The sequence below is a fragment of the Bufo bufo genome, chromosome 2 (assembly GCF_905171765.1).
Source record: "Bufo bufo chromosome 2, aBufBuf1.1, whole genome shotgun sequence".
NCBI classification, from domain to species: domain Eukaryota; kingdom Metazoa; phylum Chordata; class Amphibia; order Anura; family Bufonidae; genus Bufo; species Bufo bufo.
The window spans coordinates 737,774,662-737,796,315 of NC_053390.1; the positions used below are offsets into that span (position 1 = coordinate 737,774,662).

At 40.8% G+C, this 21,654-nt stretch overlaps 1 protein-coding gene across 5 annotated transcripts in view; it reads right to left on the reverse strand.

Moving 5' to 3' along the window:
• The window catches only part of LIMCH1 (LIM and calponin homology domains 1), a 264,731-nt gene that overhangs the window by 45,144 nt on the left and 197,933 nt on the right, over window positions 1–21,654 (reverse strand). For 3 of the 5 annotated variants that reach the window (XM_040418933.1, XM_040418930.1, XM_040418934.1), the window contains 9 exons: window positions 17,206–17,427; window positions 15,336–15,611; window positions 14,777–15,031; window positions 13,561–13,881; window positions 13,026–13,286; window positions 12,486–12,782; window positions 11,461–11,700; window positions 8,661–8,690; window positions 2,330–2,456 (listed from right to left, as the gene is read on the reverse strand). In XM_040418933.1, coding sequence (XP_040274867.1) covers window positions 2,330–2,456; window positions 8,661–8,690; window positions 11,461–11,700; window positions 12,486–12,782; window positions 13,026–13,286; window positions 13,561–13,881; window positions 14,777–15,031; window positions 15,336–15,611; window positions 17,206–17,427 — 2,029 coding nt within the window. The remainder of the gene's footprint in view (window positions 1–2,329; window positions 2,457–8,660; window positions 8,691–11,460; window positions 11,701–12,485; window positions 12,783–13,025; window positions 13,287–13,560; window positions 13,882–14,776; window positions 15,032–15,335; window positions 15,612–17,205; window positions 17,428–21,654) is intronic. The other 2 variants (XM_040418931.1, XM_040418932.1) reach the window with 2 other exon arrangements.

Genomic DNA, 21,654 nt, shown 5'->3' on the forward strand with positions numbered 1-21,654 from the left:
AGGCGGTGTATATGGGGAAGCCGGGACTAACCAAATAATAATAATAAGAAACTTGTGCAATATTTGTACCACACTGATTCTGCTCTAACTCCCCACAGTGTAGCCCAGCACTTATATTGTTCCTTTATGTGCCATCCTGTTTGCCAATAAGCTCACGTTAAGTGTCATCACTATGGACGGCATGTCAATGTGTCAGAGCAATGAGATGCACAAGACACCAGCAGCAAGAAAATGGAGTTGAATTGAGTTGTATTTAAATATCCTGGAAGCCCTCCTTACAGCCTATGCCCACATGCTCCAAAGCATATAAACTGAAAGTGAAGCAAATTTACAAATTGTTTCAATTCAAATTCTATATAATATATACAGCTCTTATGCAAATCTTTCTTATTTCCATGGTAAGAGACTACAAAGAAGCTGTGTAGTCTCACACTGTAGTCATATGGCCATTTTCTGTACCTTTTTTACTTACTGACCTCCTAAAGTAAAATTAGTAAGAATTAGGCTACTTTCACACTAGCGTTCGGGGCTCTGCTTGTGAGTTCCGTTTGAAGGCTCTCACAAGCGGCCCTGAACGGATCCGTCCAGCCCTAATGCATTCTGAGTGGATGCGGATCCGCTCAGAATGCATCAGTCTGGCTCCGTTTGTCCTCCGCTCCGCTCAGCAGGCGGACCCCTGAACGCAGCTTGCAGCGTTCGGGTGTCCGCCTGGCCGTGCGGAGGCAAACGGATCCGTCCAGACTTACAATGTAAGTCAATGGGGACGGATCCGTTTGAAGTTGACACAGTATGGCTCAATTTTCAAACGGATCCGTCCCCCATTGACCTTCAATGTAAAGTCAAAACGGATCCGTTTGCATTATCATGAACAAAATGCAAATGTTCATGGTAATGCAAACGGATCCGTTCTGAACGGATCTAAGCGTTTGCATTATAGGTGCGGATCCGTCTGTGCAGATACCAGACGGATCCGCACCTAACGCAGGTGTGAAAGTAGCCTAAGGGGGCATTCACACGACTGTATATGTTCTGCAGTCCGCAAATCGCACATCCACAAAACACAGATATCAGCCATGTGCATCCCGCATTTTTCCCAAGTCCCGCAAACCAAGCAAAATGGACATGTTCTATTTTTATTTTGAGGGGCCGTGGAACGAACATATGGATGCGGACAGCACACCCCATTGAAATGAATGGGCCCGCACTCAATCCGCAATGCAGACCAAAAATACAGTTGAGTGAATGGACCCTTAGGGGACAAGTAGAATTTATAAGTATTTTGTTTTTTATTTCAGTGAAAGTCCACCTGTTTTAGAATAAAAACATATAAAATAAGGGAGAAGTATCCAGGAACAGGAAACATACTAGAGGAGATTTATTAATCAAAAGGCACCAGAATTCTGGCCTAATTTGCACCAAAAACTATGCTTTGCACTTCATTTATTGTTTAAAGAGACCTGAACCCGGAGACATACCCTTATTTTCACCCAGGCAACCCCCCTGAGGCTAGCATCGGAGCATCTCATGCTCCGATGCGCTCCCTTGCCCTGCACTAAATCGCGCAGGGCACGGGCTCTTTTGTTTTCAATAACACACTGCCGGGCGGAAACTTCTGATTGGCGTGCTTTAGCGCTGCCCTAGCCGTTTTACTGGCTAGCGTAGCACTAAATCCCGCCCATCAGTGCCGGTGACGTCACCGGGCTTCCTGGCAGCCCCATGGAGAGCCTCGGTACGTCACCAGATCTCCAAAAAATGCCTTTGTCCTGCACGATTTAGCGCAGGGCAAAGGAGAGCATCGGAGCATGAACTGCTCCGATGCTCAAGTCAGGGGGGCTGCCTGGGTGAAAATGGAGGGATGTCCGGGTTCAGCTCTGAACCCGGACAACCCCTTTAAGCTACTTTCTTATCACTCTTGACTGTGTGACCTACCTGGAAAGAGCTGTAGCCTGTCAGAAATAGGACATGGCTTACACTGTGACAACTTGCATCAAAAAAAATAAAAAAATAATTGGTGCACAATTCTGCGTAAAGTAAGCCAACTCACAGGTGGTATAAGCATAGTTTACACCAGGGATGCTCAACCTGCGGCCCTCCAGCTGTTGTAAAACTACACCTTCCCCCATGCTTCTGTAGGGAATGATAGGAGTCGTAGTTTTCCAACAGCTGGAGGGCCACAGGTTGAGCATGCCTGGTTTAGAAAGTCCAAAGATGTGCCAGATTTATCTTCCAGCACCCAATTTACATGAGTAAATCTGCCCCTTTGTGCTTTATTGGTATTGCGAGGGAGCTTTAATATGACATTTTGTCGCAGTGGACCAAAACTACCTACATTCTGCCATGTGTCATCCTCCTCTTTGAGTAGATCGTTGACATACTGCAGATGTTCTTGGTGTGCTCGGCTATGCGGTGTCATTGTTCCTTCTTCCTCACACCTCATGTCCAACATGCTTACACTCCTGCACAGAACACAAAAAAGACAGACCATCATGATATAACAGTCTGCAAGCATTCTGTAAAGGTACCACAAGATGGCGCCACATGACAAAGCAACATGCAGTGCAGATCAGAAGTCTATGAACCATGCACTTCATGGTTGTCCTGTAAGGGGAGACATTTGTTAAAAACATAAATCAAAACTAAGCACACAAGGTAAAGCATGCAAGCAGTATATTGACAGTAACAAAATATTAAGATCAACACAGGTTGTAGGTACATAGACTGTGCAGAGTACCACCATCCAGTGATGGTATTTTTTAGGTTGCCAGGGTAAATTACTGAAACAAATCAGACAGCATACATTATTATAAAGTGCATTCGTATAGATAAAAATGTGTAACCAGCATTAATTTGCATCCAGACCTTAGGCATGAATGTACAGATGTAGCCGAGCTAAACTTGACTCACGTGTTATCTCGATTATCTCATGACAAAGGCCATTGAAATCCATTGAAAAGTAGTTAACTTTTTATTTTTGCCATTCTTTACTTTACACGTTAACCATCAAGTTCAGCTCTGCTGCATCTGTACCAAAGGTAATATTGCAAGATTTATGTGGCTATGGCTCATTTTGAGACTAGTCCAACAACCTACATTACAGAGCTACTTTCACACTAGCGTTCTTACTGGTTTCGGCAGGGTTCAGCATAAACGCTTCCGTCACGATAATACAACCATCTGCATCGGTTATGAACGGATCCGGTTGTATTATCTTTAACATAGCCAAGACGGATCCGTCATGAACTCCATTGAAAGTCGATGGGGGACGGATCCATTTTCTATCGTGTCCAAGAAAACGGATCCGTCCCCATTGACTTACATTATGAGTCATGATGGATCCGTCTTTCTTTGCAGCGTTTTTCTGTCCGCGATTGGGACGCAACCAAACGGAAGCAGAGTGCATTCCATTTCGTTCAGTTTTGTCCCCATTGATAATGAACAGGGACAAACCGGAACAGTTTTCCCCCTCTATTGAGATCCTATGACGGATCTCATTAGCGGAAAGGGAAAGCGCAGATGTGAAAGTAGCCTAAGTCTTGAAAAATCGTTTAAAATCTGGACAAAATGGTATTACACTTTCCTTTTTCATTCCTGTTAGGCTACATGCACATGAACGTTGTTTGCTTCTGTGTCCGCTCCGTTTTTGTTTTTTTGCGGATAGGATGCGGACCCATTCATTTCAATGGGTCTGTAAAAAATGCTGTCCGCAACCGTGTGCTCTCCGCATCAGTATGTCCGTTCCGTAGCCCCGCAAAAAAAAAAAAATTAACGTGTCCTATTCTTGTCCATTTTAGGCATTGTTACAATGGATCCGGAAAAAAAAAACATAAAACAGATGGCATACGGACGTCATCCGTTTTTTTTTGCGGATCCGCAATTTGCAGACCGCAAAACACATACGTTCGTGTGCATGTAGCCTTAGGACTCATACAGACGGCCGTATGCTGTCCACAACAATGCGGATCCGTTTTTTTTGCGGACAGTTCGGCATGTCCGCAAAAAAACTGATTGCATTCCGCTTTTTTGCTGATCCGTAGACTTCAATAGGGCCATGTCCTGATTTTCAATGACACGTATAGGACATGTTTTATTTTTTTGCTGAGCCGTGCAATGGAAGAAAAGGGCCCCATAGAAATGAATGGGACAGCATCTAATCTGCAAAAAAAAATGGATCCGCATTTTTGCGCACAGCATACGGCCATCTGAATGAGCTCTTATCCTGTAATAACCAGGACACATTATTATCCACCAGAAGTAACTAACGACTGTAACCAAGCAAAGATCTTGAAAATCCACGGACCACTGGTTTCGGCACTGGTGACACAGGTTATTGGTGGATATCGGATGTGTATTACTCCTATTTGATATGCACTGAAAATCGTTGCCATCTCACTTCATTTAGTACAGAAAGTGTACAGGAAAGTGATGTAACTTTTCATTCAAAAAATAATAATTACCCTGACATTTATTTGCTGAAATTAAATACCTCTATAATATATAGGATAAACCAACAAAAAAATTATGTAGGGCAAACTGGCTTTCTCCATGAGGTTAAAGGGGCTTCCCATGAAAACTATTCGACATTTTTTAAACCAGCACCTGGACTTTTTTAATTGCATGTAATTAAACATTTAGTACAGCCACTGAGTAATTCTGTAAAATATATATCTATAGCGCCACCTGCTGTTTTCTCTTTTCTATATCTCTCTGTCTACTTTGCTGAGGTGGACGCACATGCTCAATTCTAACCTTCAACTGCCACCAGCCATATATTTCTATTAGAAACTGTGGCAGTTACAGGTCACGCCGTCTGAGCTGCCAGATTGAACTAAATCTAGCAGAGCAATTCGAGCAATAAATGAAAAGATCTCTGGATCCCCTAGCTTTGCTAAAAAGAGACTGTCATGTACTATATGATGTCTGATTTAAATTTTTTACTGAAAACATGGGATAACCCCTTTAAAGCCAGTTTTCCAAGAGTTTTTTTTTTTTTTTACTGATGACTAATCTTCAGGATAGGTCATCAGTATTGGATCGGTGGGGGTTCGACACCCAGGACCCCCCCGTCGATCAGCTGTTTGAGAAGGCACTTGTGCTCACAGTACCGCCGCAGCCTTCTCGCAGCTCACCAAGTACAGCGCCATACATTGTATGGTGGCCCAGCCCCATTCACTTCAATGGGGACGAACTGGGCCGAGGCCATGTGACTGATGAATGTGATGTCACATGGCTACTGAGAGCGCTGCTGCATTTTCAAACAGCTGATTGGCTGGGGACCCAGTAAGAAACTATTGGAAAACCCCTTCAAGTCTTCCAGCTATATGGATTAACGCAATGTCACCAATGCCATCTGGGGGACATTAGAGGCTGGCACACTCTAGGCAATGCAAAAAACCTAAGTTGCTGTAATGAACATATCTGCCAATATTCTGCTGCTGAACATCACAAGAGACCAGTGATGTACAGCCAGCATACATAAAGTGAGCAATACCATCTGTGCTAGAAGTACTCCTAATATAGGCGTATTTTTGGATAGTTGTTGACCCCCACAGTGTATTTCTCATCTTTGAGAGAAGCAATCTGCTAATTGCTTGCTATAAAAATAAAATAAAAAATAAAAAAGTTAAAAATAATTTATATAAAAATTCAAATCACCCCTCTTTCCCCAAAAGGAAAATAAAAATACATAAACAATTAAAAAAATACACTTAATGGGCATTGCTGTGTGTGAAAACGCCCATACTATTAAAATAAAAAAATGTTTATCCCACACGGGAATAACAGTCAAAATGACTGATTCACAGTTTTTTGCTCGTTTCACCTCCCACAAATTTTTTTATAAAAAGTGACCGCAAAATTGTATGAATGAAAATTACAGATCGCCCTGCAAAAAATGAGCCCCCACACAAGAAAAGAAAAAGGTTTTTATTTTTTTCAGTTTTAAAATGTAAAATGTTATGTGGTATCCCCATAACAGGTCAGTTTTACCATACAGGGAACGCTGTAAAAACAAAACCCATAGAACTGTTGCAGAATTTTTTCCAGTTCTCCACTACATCGTGTGAAATATTAAATGGTGGAATTAGAAAGTGCAACTTGTCCCACAAAAAAACAAGCCCTATGTGAACGGAAAAGTAAAAAAGTTATGGCCCCGGAAAGGCAGGGAATAAAAACGCAAAAAACGAAAATGCAAAAACAAAAAGAACTACCCATCAGATAGACCACACCTTTGTCTTCTATGCAGAACGTCTTAGAACTTTTATCTGCCTTCACTTACAATTCCCACAGACGACACAGACTAATCCTAGCTATAGCCATCTGTTATCCACAATGACATAGCGCAGAACACTTGGCGACACAACCTATTTGAAGCCTGGGCTGTGTGATTTGAGGTTGAGGCTCAGGGCACTACGCACCCAGAAATTGGTCAATTTGGTCAATGCTTTGAAGCTCATTATTAAAAACAAAAATAAAAAATCTAATTGTCGTGTGTCGCGGTCTTCATCCACTTTATAGTAAATTGCACACAATCCAGTATTTCCTGGACATCAAACACTTCACATCAATGACAGGATTTAATAGCACAAGATTCCTTCAACCCCTAAAGCTCCAGCTTATGTAATATAATGGCTGCATATGATTATACAGATAGTGAACATGCAGTATCAATACTGAGGTGGCTACACAGCAAAGGTGGCGGTCACATCATAAAAATCAAAAAGGCCATAAATGACAATGTCCCGTTATTCACTTAGGAAATGATGTTAGCTTCCCCTACACATCTCTTCCTACCAGAAGGGTAACCTGAAGCTTCTGAGCCCCAGTGCAACATCTATGAAGACCACAACTATGAGACATCATTTATAGTGCTGGGGAAGGAGAAATCTTGCTCCTCAAGTTCCAGGGGCAACTGAAACAATGGGGCTGTCCTGGAGGACAGGAAACCTTGCCTATAGCAACCAATCAGCGCTCAGCCCTCATTTCTTAAAGTGTTCTGAAAAAACTGAAAGATGAGCTCTGATTGGTTGCTATGGGAAACTAAGAGTTTTTCCTGTTAGGAATAGGAATGTATGAATCCTTATTCATTCATGAATTCACTACATTAAAAGGGACAAGATAGGTCATCAATAGCAGATTGGCAGGGGTCCAACACCTGACCTCCACCAATCAGGCTGCAGTACTCCAGTGAGCTTCGCGCCCTCTTCCTAGGCCAGTGATGTCATTCATCTGTTACATGGCCTAGGAGCATTCAAGTGAATGAGACTGATCTGCAATACAAAGCACGGCCTCCATTCAGAGCCAGGGGCTCCTCAAATAGATGATCAGTGGGAGTCCCGAGTGTCGGACCTCCGCCAATCTGATATTGATGACCTATCCTCAGAATCTCAGAAAACCCCTTTAAACAGACACTTTTCAGACAGCCTTGCTAAATTTAGACCATTCACAATTTTAATACTATGTGCATGCCCCTGTGTGTAGGGGATTCTACTTCTTATTCAAACCAGATGAGTAAAAGCCAGGCTGGGAAGGATAAACGATATAATAGCGAAATAATAAGGCAATACAGGGCCATAATAGTACTGCCATACACTGCTATAAAAGGACTACATATTGCCTGGATAATAGTGATCACGTCCTGGGTTTTACTGCCAAGCATCAATAGCAGTTGAGCCTTTGGTCAATCTGCCAGAGGATCACTAGATGGTGGAAGCAATTGCCATTTTTGCCCTTCCTATAATTCAGCCCTGACTGTATGTTCAATAGGAAGCAGTTCATACATCATTTATAGCAACACATGTTAGAGCTGAGGCTACACAGCGATCTTGGTATGACACCTGTCGCATGACCAAAGGTCGATTTCTATCGGCACAGCCACCGAACCGAATGGGGTTGCAGTGTGACTGTGACCAGGGGTGTACCTAGCCTTTCTGCTTCCTGAGACGAAAACTGAAATGGCGCCCCTCCCTCCCCAATGCCAATTTCTTAACCTAACCCCTTCCCTTCAGCCCATGGCCCTTCGACTGCCCCTCTTTTGCCCCTACCTGGTGCTGCCTGAGGCGATCGCCTCACCTGGCCTCATGGGTGGTGCACCCCTGACAGTGACCCCAGAAATAAAATTAAAAAAATCCAACATTGGTGACTTTTTTGTGATTCTTAAGTCACGCTGCAAACCCATTCATTTTTAATGGCTGCACTGCGACAAAATGATCTTTGGTCATATGACCGGTGCCATGGCCAAGATGGGCGTGTAGCCCTAGCATAATGTGAATTGTTTTTGCAGCATTTTCTTGTGTAGCAGTGAAGACCAGTCACACTTCTTCCCTGTGTGAACAAATCCTAAGATAGTGCATTTTACATGCCAAAACTACTAGACACAAGTATTCCGAGCCTTGCTTAGCACCGAAAAGTAATATAAGAAAGGCTTGTGCTTTATATATCTAGCATTCGAAGCAAGGGGTACCCAAGAATCATGCACAGTGGATTAATACCAGCACTCTCGCATGACAAGTGTATAGATTAGTTTCATGCTAAATGTCCTTATTGGTGATGTTACTGGTTATTAATACTGCTTAGTACCGAGGGGCTAGATGCATATGATTCTTTTTTTAAGTGTAAGGCATGCACTAGGTGGTTAAACTCTCCAAGCAAAGAAATGGACTTACTCTTCTTCATCTGACCGTAGGCTGCTGAATCTACGAGACCAAATGTAGAATTAGACACAATTGTGGGGAGAAGATAATAGAACATCCTCACAATAATGAATACTGAGCTGTATCAGGACCGCGCACATGTCCACATCTATAAAGACTTCTGCTATCCGACCTCCCCGACCTTCTGACGTCATTTGTTCATAGTGAATTTTGTGCCTCTGAATGTTCTTGGTTTAAATCACAAATTATGTGTAAATGACATATTTATCCTGTGGCACAAAATAGTATCTTGCGCCTCATAATTATATTTAACATATTTGGCCTTTTACAAAACGTATTTTGTGGTACTGTGAACGGGAGACGCTCCGCTGCAAACTGCAAATTGGTTGTCATACTGTGCATATTCTGGAGAAGCAGATCCTCCTGGTGCTGGCTCATGTCATCACACCTACCATGCTAAGTTAGGTGGCATAACTAGTACCCTACCCGTCATTTGTAGGAAGGAATAAATACACCCTCTATTCTTTTTATTGCTAATATCACTGGAGGTTTAGAGGTAAACCTCGCACAGGCTCATTCAGCCTATTAACACCTACAGATGCAGCCGAGCTAAACTTGATGGTTAACGCGTTAAGTAAAGAATGGCAAAAAAAAGATAACTAACTTTCCAATGGATTTCAATGGCTTTTGTCACAAAATAACCAAGATAGCACTGTGCCATGTGTTATCAGAGTCAAGTTTAGGTCAGCTACATCTGTATACAACAGATACACCACTTCTAATACAAGAGACTGCCCATATATTCTCCCAATATATGAATCTGAAAAGTGTATAAATAATACTCAAATCATTTATATAAAATATACTTTGTTACAATAACATAAAAATATACAAAAAACCCCCATTAAAAACAAAGTCAAAAGGGATGGCATGCTGTGCACATGGTTATTATAGTATGATTTATATATAGTGTACATAATGGATAGATAGTGCAGCCGTATAAATGATTATACACTAATAGCCCATTCATATACTCAATTCAATTGCTCTCTATACCTATAGAGAGCAATCAAATTGATTATATGAATGGGTTATTATTATATTATATACAATAACCGTTTATACTATACACAATATATGAATTATACTATAATAACCTTGTGCACACCATGCGGCCCCTTTTGACATTGTTTTCAATGGGTTTTTAGTAGATTTTTGTGTTATTGTAACAAAGTATACTATTTTATATAAATGATTGAGTATTATTTATACACTTTTCAGACTTCTATATTGGGAGAATATATAGGTATAGGTGTTGATCATTCAGCCTATTATCCGGCTTCTCAAAAAAAAAAAAACATTCAGGCATCTGATGATGCAGAGTAAAATACTCCGGTGGTTCCTGCTGGTCATTGCTTACAAGTGACCGCTGCATCCAATCAGTGGCCTCAGCGGTCATGTGGCATACCACTGGCATCACCATTCTGTGAGAAGTCATGATGCCAGCACAGCACCTGACTGCTCAAGTATAATTTTGCCTTCCAAAGATATGCTGGGGACTGCCAATCAAATACACTAGATCAGTAGGGGACTGGACAGGTGAGTACTTTTTATTTTATATAAATTGTGTCCCTTTTTATTTTTTCCAGAAACCAGACTGCACCTTTAAAGTGGACCTGTAACCTCTCCTGCCAGGTCTGTTTTAGTAACATCCCCCATGCAATAACAAATCTGGAGCATCTCTTCTTACGATGTGCCACTCCTTTATTACTTCTACTAGAAGTTATGAATTAATTGCCAATAGTCTGCAATGAAGGTCCAGGTGGGTATAACCAGTTGGGGGGTGGGTCCCTGTAAAGTTTGACATTATGTAATCAGTGCTTCCAGTGTCAGACTGTGCAGGAACACACACCCCAACTGGCCATCTGGACCTTGATTGCAAACTGCTAGCAATTTATAACTTGTAGCAGGTATAATATAGGAATGGCACAGCATAGTCATAATAGATGCTCCATAATTGTTATTACATAAGGAATGTAAGTAGTTATTAAGACAGACACTTCAGGAGAGGTGACATGTCCTCTTTAAGAAGGGAGCGGACCAAGGGGAGCTGGGTTACTATACCTTTACTGACCCAATAGCTGCCCTTATGGTAAACATATCCTTGTTTCATCATTTCCAATAGTCTTAAATGGACAAATATTCAACCACCAATGTGAGTTATATCCAAAAGCCACACCAACCCTACTAAATGCAACCAACCGAGAAGTCAAAATGAAAACCATTGCATCTACATGTATAAAATGAAGTGTCTGCTTTGCTTGTACAAAATATTTCGCAGCACTGAAGCAGTGAAGTCCAATGACATATACATGTGTATACAAAGCGTGTGCTTAACCCCAACTTTTATGGCATTTGCACTAAATTTACCATAAATCTAGGTCTGTGGATCTGACCATGGGAACCTACACTCATCCTGGGGACAAGACATGGTTACCATTCATAGTGGAGAAGAAAATCCCATGTGAAGTTTTTCCTATAGATTTCACAGCCCGGACAGGGCACCCGTGATCAGAGCATTCCCTGTGGTTGGACTGAATAGGATAGGTCATAGTTTTCTGTGGGTCTTTGATGGGCACCATTTTTTGTACATTGGGCTGAGTTTACGAAAATAAGAACCTCTACTGCACCTAAACATTTAGCTCTGCTACATTGTATCCACACTAATGCGCACATACATATACACAGGTAAAATATTGTTTTAGATATTTAAAAAAAAAAGCCAAAAAACGAATTGATGACATTATCTGACCTCAAAAATTCAAGGTCAGGCCTTTCAAGAGTTTCTTCAGGCTGGGACTTGGGCTCTGCACAGATGGAACTATGCTGAATGGGGCTGCACATTTGTTTGCTCGTCAGATCGTCATCGTTTAACTGAACTGAATCTTCTGCTTTACCACTCTGTTCAATTTGCTGTGATGGTCTGTCAGAAGTGGAGGTGGTAAAGGTTTGGGGCGTACGAGGAAGCAAAATAGTCACTGCCTGGATGGAGCTATGGAAGCAATTTCAGATATAGTTATAAATTAAGGATTTCATGTTACACTGTAAAACTCTACTTTATAAGAAAAACAGAAGAAATAGTACCCGCTTTTACACAAGGTACATAACATACACCATTATTAGTGTGAGGAGCACATCTGATATAGGCAAGAGAAAACTCAGTTTTACGTTACATGTACTCACAGAATGAAAAAACAAAACAAAAACATTTATTTGGAGGCCTGTGATCCCACATGTTTGACGCATTTTCTTTGTAAGACACATTAAATGGGTTGCTTAGTTTATAACCCATTTTTTCACTTACTCTACTAGGGAATTCTGGAATAATAGACAGGGGTCCCCTATTCAGGATCCTCGTCTCTTGGCTAGAATGGAGAGTGGTTATAAAGGGTTTCATGCCCTGTCCCATTCTGCAGTACATACCCAAACCATAGATCTGAATAGGCTCTTTGTAATATGTAATTCCCCTGTGGTGGTGCTGCAGGGAAATTAAGCCCATAATACTTAATTACAGGCAATAGCTGGTGGCGTGGGGTCCCTGCAAGGGACAATTTGAGATCTGCTTTCATTCCGAAAAAACATAAACCTCTTTAGTAAAATATATTGGACAGTGTGCCTTCAAATTCTAGACAGATTTGCTACATAGTTTTTTTTTAACAAAATTTCAATTAAACGCACAATAACTCAATTTCTATCCAGGCAAAACACGTGGACCTGTACTACAAATCTTATCACATCAAAAGGCTTGCTGCCATCTTGACAAAAATTATTTCTGACCTCAATTGCTTATTTTCCGCTTGCGAACAGATGTTTTTCTCCTCCTCTACTTTTTGTTGGGCAGAAAACGGCACTGGCAGGAAGTGACTCAATGCCACAATAGGGGGCTTCTGACTGACTGAGATTCTTCTGACCATCATGTCATCTTTTTCCGGGTCTGGAGTGCTTCTGTCCTTCTGCAAGTTCCTATCTACTTTACAGGTGTCTTCTACAGAAGCAGGATGTTCTGCATCAGGGTTGTTACAAGAATCTGCACAGTCTGGTTTCCCAACATTGCAAGGAGGCACCTTACTCCTGCTGGAAGAGGTGACAGGACGTTTCAACTTCATTAGGTCGGAATTACACAACATGCTTTGTCTTTAGGGATGGTTATCCTCAACAGATCAAACCCAGAAGTCAATGTAAGACAATATTAGTATTACAAAGTCAATCATAAAAAAATAAAAATAAATTAAGTCACTGCAAACGCATGCACCGGTATTATTGCTTGCCCCACACCACAGATTATTCCATTCAGTACACAGCACAAAAGAAGCTCACACGTGCTGGTTGTCCTCTTGCAGTGGCTGTCTATGTCCATTCATTTCCATCATTTGTTCTGATGCTTTCCCATGATCTATACATCTGTGTGAGTCATCAGGGGCAGGTGAAGCATTACTGATTCTGGCACACTTCTGAAAAGTTCCCATTCTACGTGCCAACATGTCATCCCGCTTGGTATCTATGACTTGTCCATCAGCCTCATTTTCAGGAGGTGCAGAAACATCTGGTAACCTACATACCTCAGGTTTGGCTGGCCTACTTACATAATATGTGCAATAGTTAATAGCCCATCAGATACTGTATCAAACATGAGAAATGTTCTTCACATTTTTGAAATTTCAACATTTGACATCTTAGTAAAACACTATAATACAAATGCATTAAAAAATTATAATTTTGCGACATAGAATAAGACTTGATAATGACTATGAAACAGAATAGAAGTAATATGAATTAAGTGAATTTAGACTACGAAATTCTTGAAAACAGGTGCAACTGAAAACTATGACTGAATCGACTCTTTCCAATATACCTTGGACTGTATTGTAAGGGTATTGTTCCCAAGACTTCAATTTTTGAAATGTCTGATAACACTGCTTTGGCGCAAGTTATTTCGGGGACCTGTTCGTCCCTGGCATTTCCCTCACTCGCAGTAGGTTTAGCAATGCACAGTCTATCCCACTTTTGCTGATCAATTTCAGTCACTGGACCAAAGCGGACAAATTTTTGCTTATTCCTGGCCCTCTTCTCTTGCAATGATAACTTGCGTTTGCCAAAATCATCATTTGCTGCTCTGGCTAAATCGATATTAGGACTTTGGCTGTTAACTTGCGATTGAACAGGAGTATTTTCACTTTGATTCCAAGAAAAGAAGAAACGAATGGGAAGAAAGAGAAATGAATGAAAGAAAGAAAGAAAGAAAGAAAGAAAGGTGAAATAAGTTGTCTCTTGGTTTTAAACTGGGTTAGTTAATAAAACTCAAATCAGCTGTAAAAACTGAGAACTACCAAACACTGCCATTCTCTTCATTAACTAATGCCACACAAAAGTACCTCACCAAATGCATGATTTTTTAGACATTCCCACATGTGTTTAAAAAATAATAGTGGTCAATGTCTAAAGACTGGTGTCTATACTGATTTCCACATAGAGTATGGGTGGCTGCATTCCTCAAGACTGGAGTCAATATAGTCACCACTACTCAACACTACGAGATACATCACTTTTGTAAGATGAAAATTTCAGAAAAGATTTAGTAGATCAGTTGCAACTGAAATATTTTGTGACTGGAAGGCCACACCAAAGCCATATGAGTTGGTAAAAGTGGTGGGAGACCATCATACATACTGTATGAAGTTCATGCTTGATAACTGATGTAACTGTACTGATACATTATCCAGAATGGAGCACATATTGTCCAGTTATCCGAATAGATGAAATAGAAATCCTACAAGACCCATATAAGCTGTATGCAATATATCTACGTTATAGCTAGATCATTATAAAAAAAAACTAGATTCCCTCCACCATTGCCTTAATCATGGTGTAATCTCTCTTGGGTTGCCTTAATCCTGTTCTCAATTCATAATATTTTCTGCCCAATGAGCAATTGGCTGAAACCATTTTTACAGTGTAAATATATGGTTTTAGGTGCCTATGACATGTGTAAGCAGCTAAAGAATCTATTACTTTCTCTTTAACATGCAGCTGGAAAATACCCATTCACACTCAAGCAAGTAGTAACACACCTATCTTCGGAAGAAAGCTTCAGTCTCTGCCAGGTTTCAAGGTCAGCTTTGGTTATTGAGGCCGTTCCAAATACTTTAGGTTCCTTCTGATGTGTGGCTACTCCATGAGTTTTGCGCTTTGCTAAATCATCTCGCTGTACATCTGGAATCTTCTCCTCTTCTTGGTCTGACTCAACATCTACAGGTCTTTGGACTACATTGCCCTTGAGGCTGACAGCAGCCAAGTCTATTGTTTGGCCTTGGCTTTCAGGTTTGCTGAACACAGTGAAATTCAGAAGATTATGGTTATGTCACGGGGTGCATTTTCGTTATGACCATGCACATTGTTTAAAGCAGGCGACAATGCCAACTCTATCAAACATATTTCATTTATGGGAAAAAATTATGTTGAGCTTTCTTCCAATGCCTCTTTATCAAGGTCAAACTCTGCCACTCTGAAACCCACACGCATCCCATATCAGTCGTTCCTTTGAACGTTTCAGTAGATTCCTTGGATAATTTAGGCATGCTGTAGCTCACTTGCTATATTCACTCACAAACTACAGGATTTTGAGCTTACCTTTTATGCAAATTATGTTTAGGTGAAGCAGGGGTGGAAGGCAAGCAGTCATCCTGAGGAGGTTTTGATTTATTAATATAGGAGCCATGTATATATTGATTAAAAGGGGTTGACATTTTAGGTTGGTTCATCCTTGCTCTCCGCGTGGCCAAGTCATCTCGTTCAATATCTGGAACTCTGTACTCTTCTTCCTCCTCAGAATCCACATTTAATGGGTTACTGTTCTCTTTCTGAAGCACTAGGTCTGGCTCATGGTCTTCAAGAGATTGCTTTTGACTGAGACAGTAAAATGACATTATACAGCTATGCCAATGGCATCATATCACTTCAAACTGAAAAAAAAGGCAGGTCCAACATGCAGAACATTAGTGGTTAGATAGGACACAGTCCATTCTTGTGACCACTCAAGCAGACAATTAGTAACAAACAGGGTCATTTCCTCAAAAATACAATTCTTCTGGTCTCCTTATATATAGATGAAATAACATATATTTAGGCCAAAACTTCTCCAAAAGAAGGGCACAGGAAGCTGAAGGATTCCTTAAAATAATTTATGATTGAATGCAAGTGATCAAATCATACACTGTATATTGTTATTTATGACCATTACACAAAAGGTTTAGATTCCCAGTAGTGCATTATATAATTTTTGACACTTATCCAGAGCAACTTAGTAAAAGGTGATGTCAATTTCCACAACGCTGAGACAGAATACAAAGCATGAGAACATCTCATTCACCCCATGCCATGCCCACATAAACACCAATGATTAAAGGAATAAGATTAATAATAAAGCTACTCCTGTAAAACAAAGGATGAAAAGGCATAAACCACAAATGCATGTTAATCTCATGCTTGGCTTCAGCAAATTTATAAATTGGCACCAATTCAATTCAATGGTGCATCTACTGTGCAGAAAAAAAAAAAAGGAAAAATCTTTTTAACTGCTCAGTAAACTTGCCTTTTTGACCCATCAACAGAATATTAGATGTTGTTAGACCACTGATGGACTGTAGACCATCAAAAAAGGGTTGAGTTTGCTGAGAGCTCTGATGAAAAAAGTGGCAAATTTGATCTCTGTGTTGTGATTTAGATAATTCAGGTTTAGGATTATATTTTAATTTGAACATTTCATATCATCTAAAAGGTTACCGTAGATTTTTGAAGGAATTAAATTGTGTAGATGACACTGGAGCCACAGTTAAAGGGTAAAACTTCCCTGTGACATCTGTATCACTCAAAGTGGCCCCTGCTAAACTGAGTTGCTTTGTCCTCATATCCGAATTCTGGTGATCACATGTCCTATTATGTGATCACCCAGAATAATACAGCAATACTGAATCAGAAATGATGTACACAACACAGTCATTAATGGTTGTCTCATAAAGAGAATGGCTTTCTATATGTTCTGGGGGGTCCTCCACAGAAAAGGTATTGCAGGGTTATCATTGTCAAAAAGTTGGCAGGTGGTAACCTTAACCTCCTCAAAACAGTACAATTCGTTCCAAGAGCAGTACACATTGAAACAGTATTTTCAGTATTTTTTTTAAAATAGCTTGCTGTTATGCAATACCAGTAAAAGTGTACTGGAATATATGTCAAGACAACTATCTTTTTGGTGTACTATGTTTATTTTTTACAACCATTCACACATTTTGGAATGGACATTTGTGAAGAACACATGCATATCAATTTCCCAACAGTTTACTGCAGTACACAGGCCTTCATTGACCTGAGTGGTTGTCTCTATGGGATAGGTTTTACGTTAGACATGCTCCTATGCAAGACAGCAGGTTCCACATATGTGAAGACACAAAATAGTGAGAAAACGCTGCACTCCAGACATGCTTTCCAATAATGAGGAGCTGACCTGCTATATCGCTTTGCTGCAGGCATGACCTTAATTCCGACTTTTTGAAGGCTTTTTAATTTCCGAACCTCTATATCACTTGGATCAGACTGATCCTTTGTATCCTCTTCTTTCTGCTCAAATTGCTCTTTAAGCTTGTTGGCTTTTCCAAGAAACCCTTTAAACCCTTCCTCACTGTGTCCCTCACTAAGTTCCTCCTCAATAGTTTCTGAGCGAATTGGGCTAATAAGTTATACAGCAAAAATTATAATGTTAGAGAAGCATAAATGTAAAGAAAAAGATAAACAATAATGGGGGTTTCAATATTTATAACATTTCACTTGCATAAGAGAAGAATTACTCATTTTAAGGCCCTGTTTTATACATCCAGTGTGAGTGTAACTTCATAGTAAGGGCTGACACATAGGATCGTGATTGGTTGGGGAAACGCGGTCCATGCGTCAGCCACACATGATGCAATAACCCCACCATCAGATACAAACTGACTGTATCAACTTACTATGATACAGTCAGTTCGGGTCAGGGGAGCTGCGATCAGCCCGGGAGATCTCGCCGACACATGGACCACGTTTCCTGGATGTGTGAATCAGCCCTAAGACAAAAATAGTAAAATAAACTTCCATTAAACTACTAGGTAAAGACATGCCACCCCTACATTTTTCTTGTGGTGTTGAGCCAGTACTTGTATGACTATCTCCAACTCTAGTGAACCCCAAGAGTCTATGCATTACATGGTTTACCATACATATGAATGGTCGGACATGGCTTACCTCAGTAATAGTGCCTGATAACCACTGGTTTCTCAAGCCGAACCCACTGTGATCTACTGACAAAAGGAGAAGTCCACCCAACCCTCAATTCTCACTATAGTAGAAAATGCTGTGTGATTGCATAGAGAAATCGCATTTTCTGCTATGGTGACCACCAGGTTGGTCTCCATTTAAAAAGGAGTTGTTGTGTTTTGCAACAGCCACTTTAATTACATCAAGAGTCCTCATTTCCCCACTACCGACTACATGAGGAACAGAAGTATTTGAACACTCTGCGATTTTGCAAGTTCTCCCACTTAGAAATCATGGAGGGGTCTGAAATTCACATCGTAGGTGACAGAATTAAAAATAAATAAATCAGGAAAAGACATTGTATGATTTTTAAAGAATTTATTTGTCTTGCACTGCTGAGTATTTAAACACCTGAGAAAATCAGTGTTAATATTTGGTACAGAAGCCTTTGTTTGCAATTACAGAGGTCAAACGTTTCCTGTAGTTCTTGACCAGGTTTGCACACACTGCAACAGAGATTTTAGCCCACTCCTCCACACAGATCTCCTCTAGATCAGTCAGGTTTCGGAAGGGAAGGAGGTTGTTGCTCAAAATCTCACAATAAATGGCCCCATTCATCCTCTCCTTAATACAGTGCAGTCGCCCTGTCCCCTTCGCAGAAAAGCACCCCCAAAGCATGATGTTACTACCCCCATGCTTCACAGTAGGGATGGAGTTCTTGGGATGCAACTCATCCTTCTTTTTCCTCCAAAAACGACGAGTGAAGTTTAGGCCAAAAAGTTCTACTTTGGTCTCATCTGAACACATGACTTTCTCCCATGCCTCCTCTGGATCATCCAGACTGTCATTGGTAAACTTCAGACTGGCCTGGACATGTGATGACTTGAGCAGGGGAACCTTCTGTGCAATGCATGATTTGAAACCATGACGGCGTAGTGTTCTACCGACCGTGACCTTTGAAACTCTCTTCATGTCATTGACCAGCTCCTCCTGCCTGGGCTGATTCCTCACCTTTCGTATCATCAGTGATACCCTACGAGGTGAAATCTTGCATGGAGCCCCAGTCCGAGGGAGACTGACAGTCATCTTTAGCCTCTTCCATTTTCTTACAATTGCTCCAAAGTTGATCTATTTTCACCAAGCTGCTTGGCAATTGCCCTGTAACCCTTTCCAGCATTGTGGAGGCCCAGAATTTGGTCTCTGGTGTCTTTTGAAAGCTCTTTGGTCTTGCCCATGGTAGTAGTTGGAGTCTGACTGACTGTGGGTGGACAGGGGTCTTTAAAGAGCTCAGACAGGTGCTACTAAGTTATATTAATGAGTGGAGTAGAGGTGGACTTTTTAAAGGCAAAGTAACAGGTCTTTGAGAGCCAGAATTATTGATGTTTCTCAGGTGTTCAAATACTTATGTTCAGCAGTGCAAGACAAATAAATTATAAAAAAAAATCATACAATGTGATTTCCTGATTTTTTATTCTGTCTCTCAGAGTGGGAATGCACCTACAATATTAATTTCAGACCCCTCCATGATTTCTAAGTGGGAGAACTTGCAAAATCCCAGGGTGTTGAAATACTTCTGTTTCTTACTGTAGATCATTTGCCTAATATAGCCCATGTATAGAAGTGTTTGGGGCACATTTATTAAGACCGGCGTTTTAGATGCCGGTCTTAATAAAGCCCTGCACTGGATCCGCCGCAGTTATGAAGAGGCGCCGACCTCTACATAACTTCGGCGGATCCACCACTGCTTCTAAATGTAAGACAGCTTCCTTATCACACAACGTCTGCTGTTAGAAGTTAGCAGAAAAGCAGGCTCTTTTTCCTCTACTGTACTACTAGGTGCTGGAATCAGAAAAATGTTTCATTCATCCACTTGTACCCAGCAATGTGTGTGGTCTAGCTCTAGTAAATACCTAAAGATTTCAATGCAGTTAAGAAGGACTTGTCACCAGAAAATACAAAGCAATCTACAGGCTGCAGGTTATAGAGCAGGAGAAACTGAACAGATTGTTACATAGTTTTATTGGAAAAGATTCAGTAAAAGTTGTAATTTATTCATTTATATCTCTGCTTTATCTAAATTCAGTTGTACACAGGGGAGGTGTGTCAGTAATTGATAACGTTCTCTGTGTAAATGTATATACAGGGATAGCCAGGGGTGCACCACCAATGAGGCCAGGTGAGGCGATCACCTCAAGCAGCACCAGGAAGGGGCAAGAGGGGGGCAGCAGAAGAACCATGGGCAAGGAGCACTTTCATTGTGACAAATAGATTAGGTTAAGAAATTGGCATGGGGGGCACAGTTTCAGTTTTCGCCTCAGGCAGCAGAAAGGCTAGGTGCACCCCTGGGGATAGCTGTCAGTCACTGATAGCTGTACACGGAGGAGGTGTTATCAGTGACAGATAGCATTCTCAGTGTAAGTGTGTATACAGAGAGAGCTGTCAGTCACTGCTAGTTGTACACGGGGGGAGGTGGTATCAGTGATGTCCTATTATGTGATCACCCAGAATAATACAGCAATACTGCATCAGAAATGATATACACAGCACAGTCATTAATGGTTGTCTCATAAAGAGAATGGCTTACTATATGTTCTGGGGGGTCCTCCACAGAAAAGGTATTGCAGGGTTATCATTGTCAAAAAGTTGGCAGGTGGTCATAAGTATAGAAAGAGAAGAGTTTAAAAGTATAAATTACAAATCTGAATCTTTAGCCACAATACTATATATCAGTCTGCTCCGCTCCTTCTGCTTTATAACCTGCTGCCTGCAGATCACATTGTATTTTGTGGTAATAGGTCCTCTAACTTCAATATCCACCCTAATATCACTCTGAGTTCCAATAAGCCGCCCTGAGAAGTTTTGCTATCTGGGTCCTCACACTGGAAAGATGGTGTTCATAAGTGGTCCCCATTGATTTCTTTTCCTTGATTAATGAAATACAACAACATTTTGTAACCTAAACCACATGTAAAACACTATTTTGTTCATAAGGTTCACCAGCAACCACCAACTTACCAGTAGGAAAACCATGCCAAACAAATCTACAAATCTCAGATTGCTTGGCCTCTTAATTACGACGAGGCAAGAGGAAATGGTGGGAGGTGGTGGTGAGTTAACTGCAATCTCAGCTGAATAACTGGGGGGAGTTTTAAGGCTTTAAGATTTCACAACATACAATTCATCCCATTTAATACCATTTCATGCCACATATTAAGACGACCACCTAAAGAGGCTACTTGGATTGATTACCACTAGCGTTGTCCAACCAGCCTAATATACTCATGATATAAATGATGGTCAGACAGGAGGCTGGCTAGGAATTAAAAAAAATAAAAATAAGAAAAAAGTTTACAAACCATGAAAATCTACAAAATTGCTTGAGGCATTAGTGAAAAGTAAATCAGCAAGTATCCATGTCAACTGTTATCCCAGTGCTTACAGCTTTATTAGATCTAAGAGGGCTTGATTTTACTTCGGCCATGTCTCCGTTTGAGTACAGTTTTTATGTAAACCATGTGAACATGGTTTATTTTAAACTGTCTGCATGCCAGAGAGGTCTGCTTTAGAGAAAAATGTGTTGGATGTTATAGAATGCTATTCCGTTTCACAAAAAAATAAAAAATGATGGAATAGAACCAATGCAGTCACCTCCCCAAAGTGCTCAGCG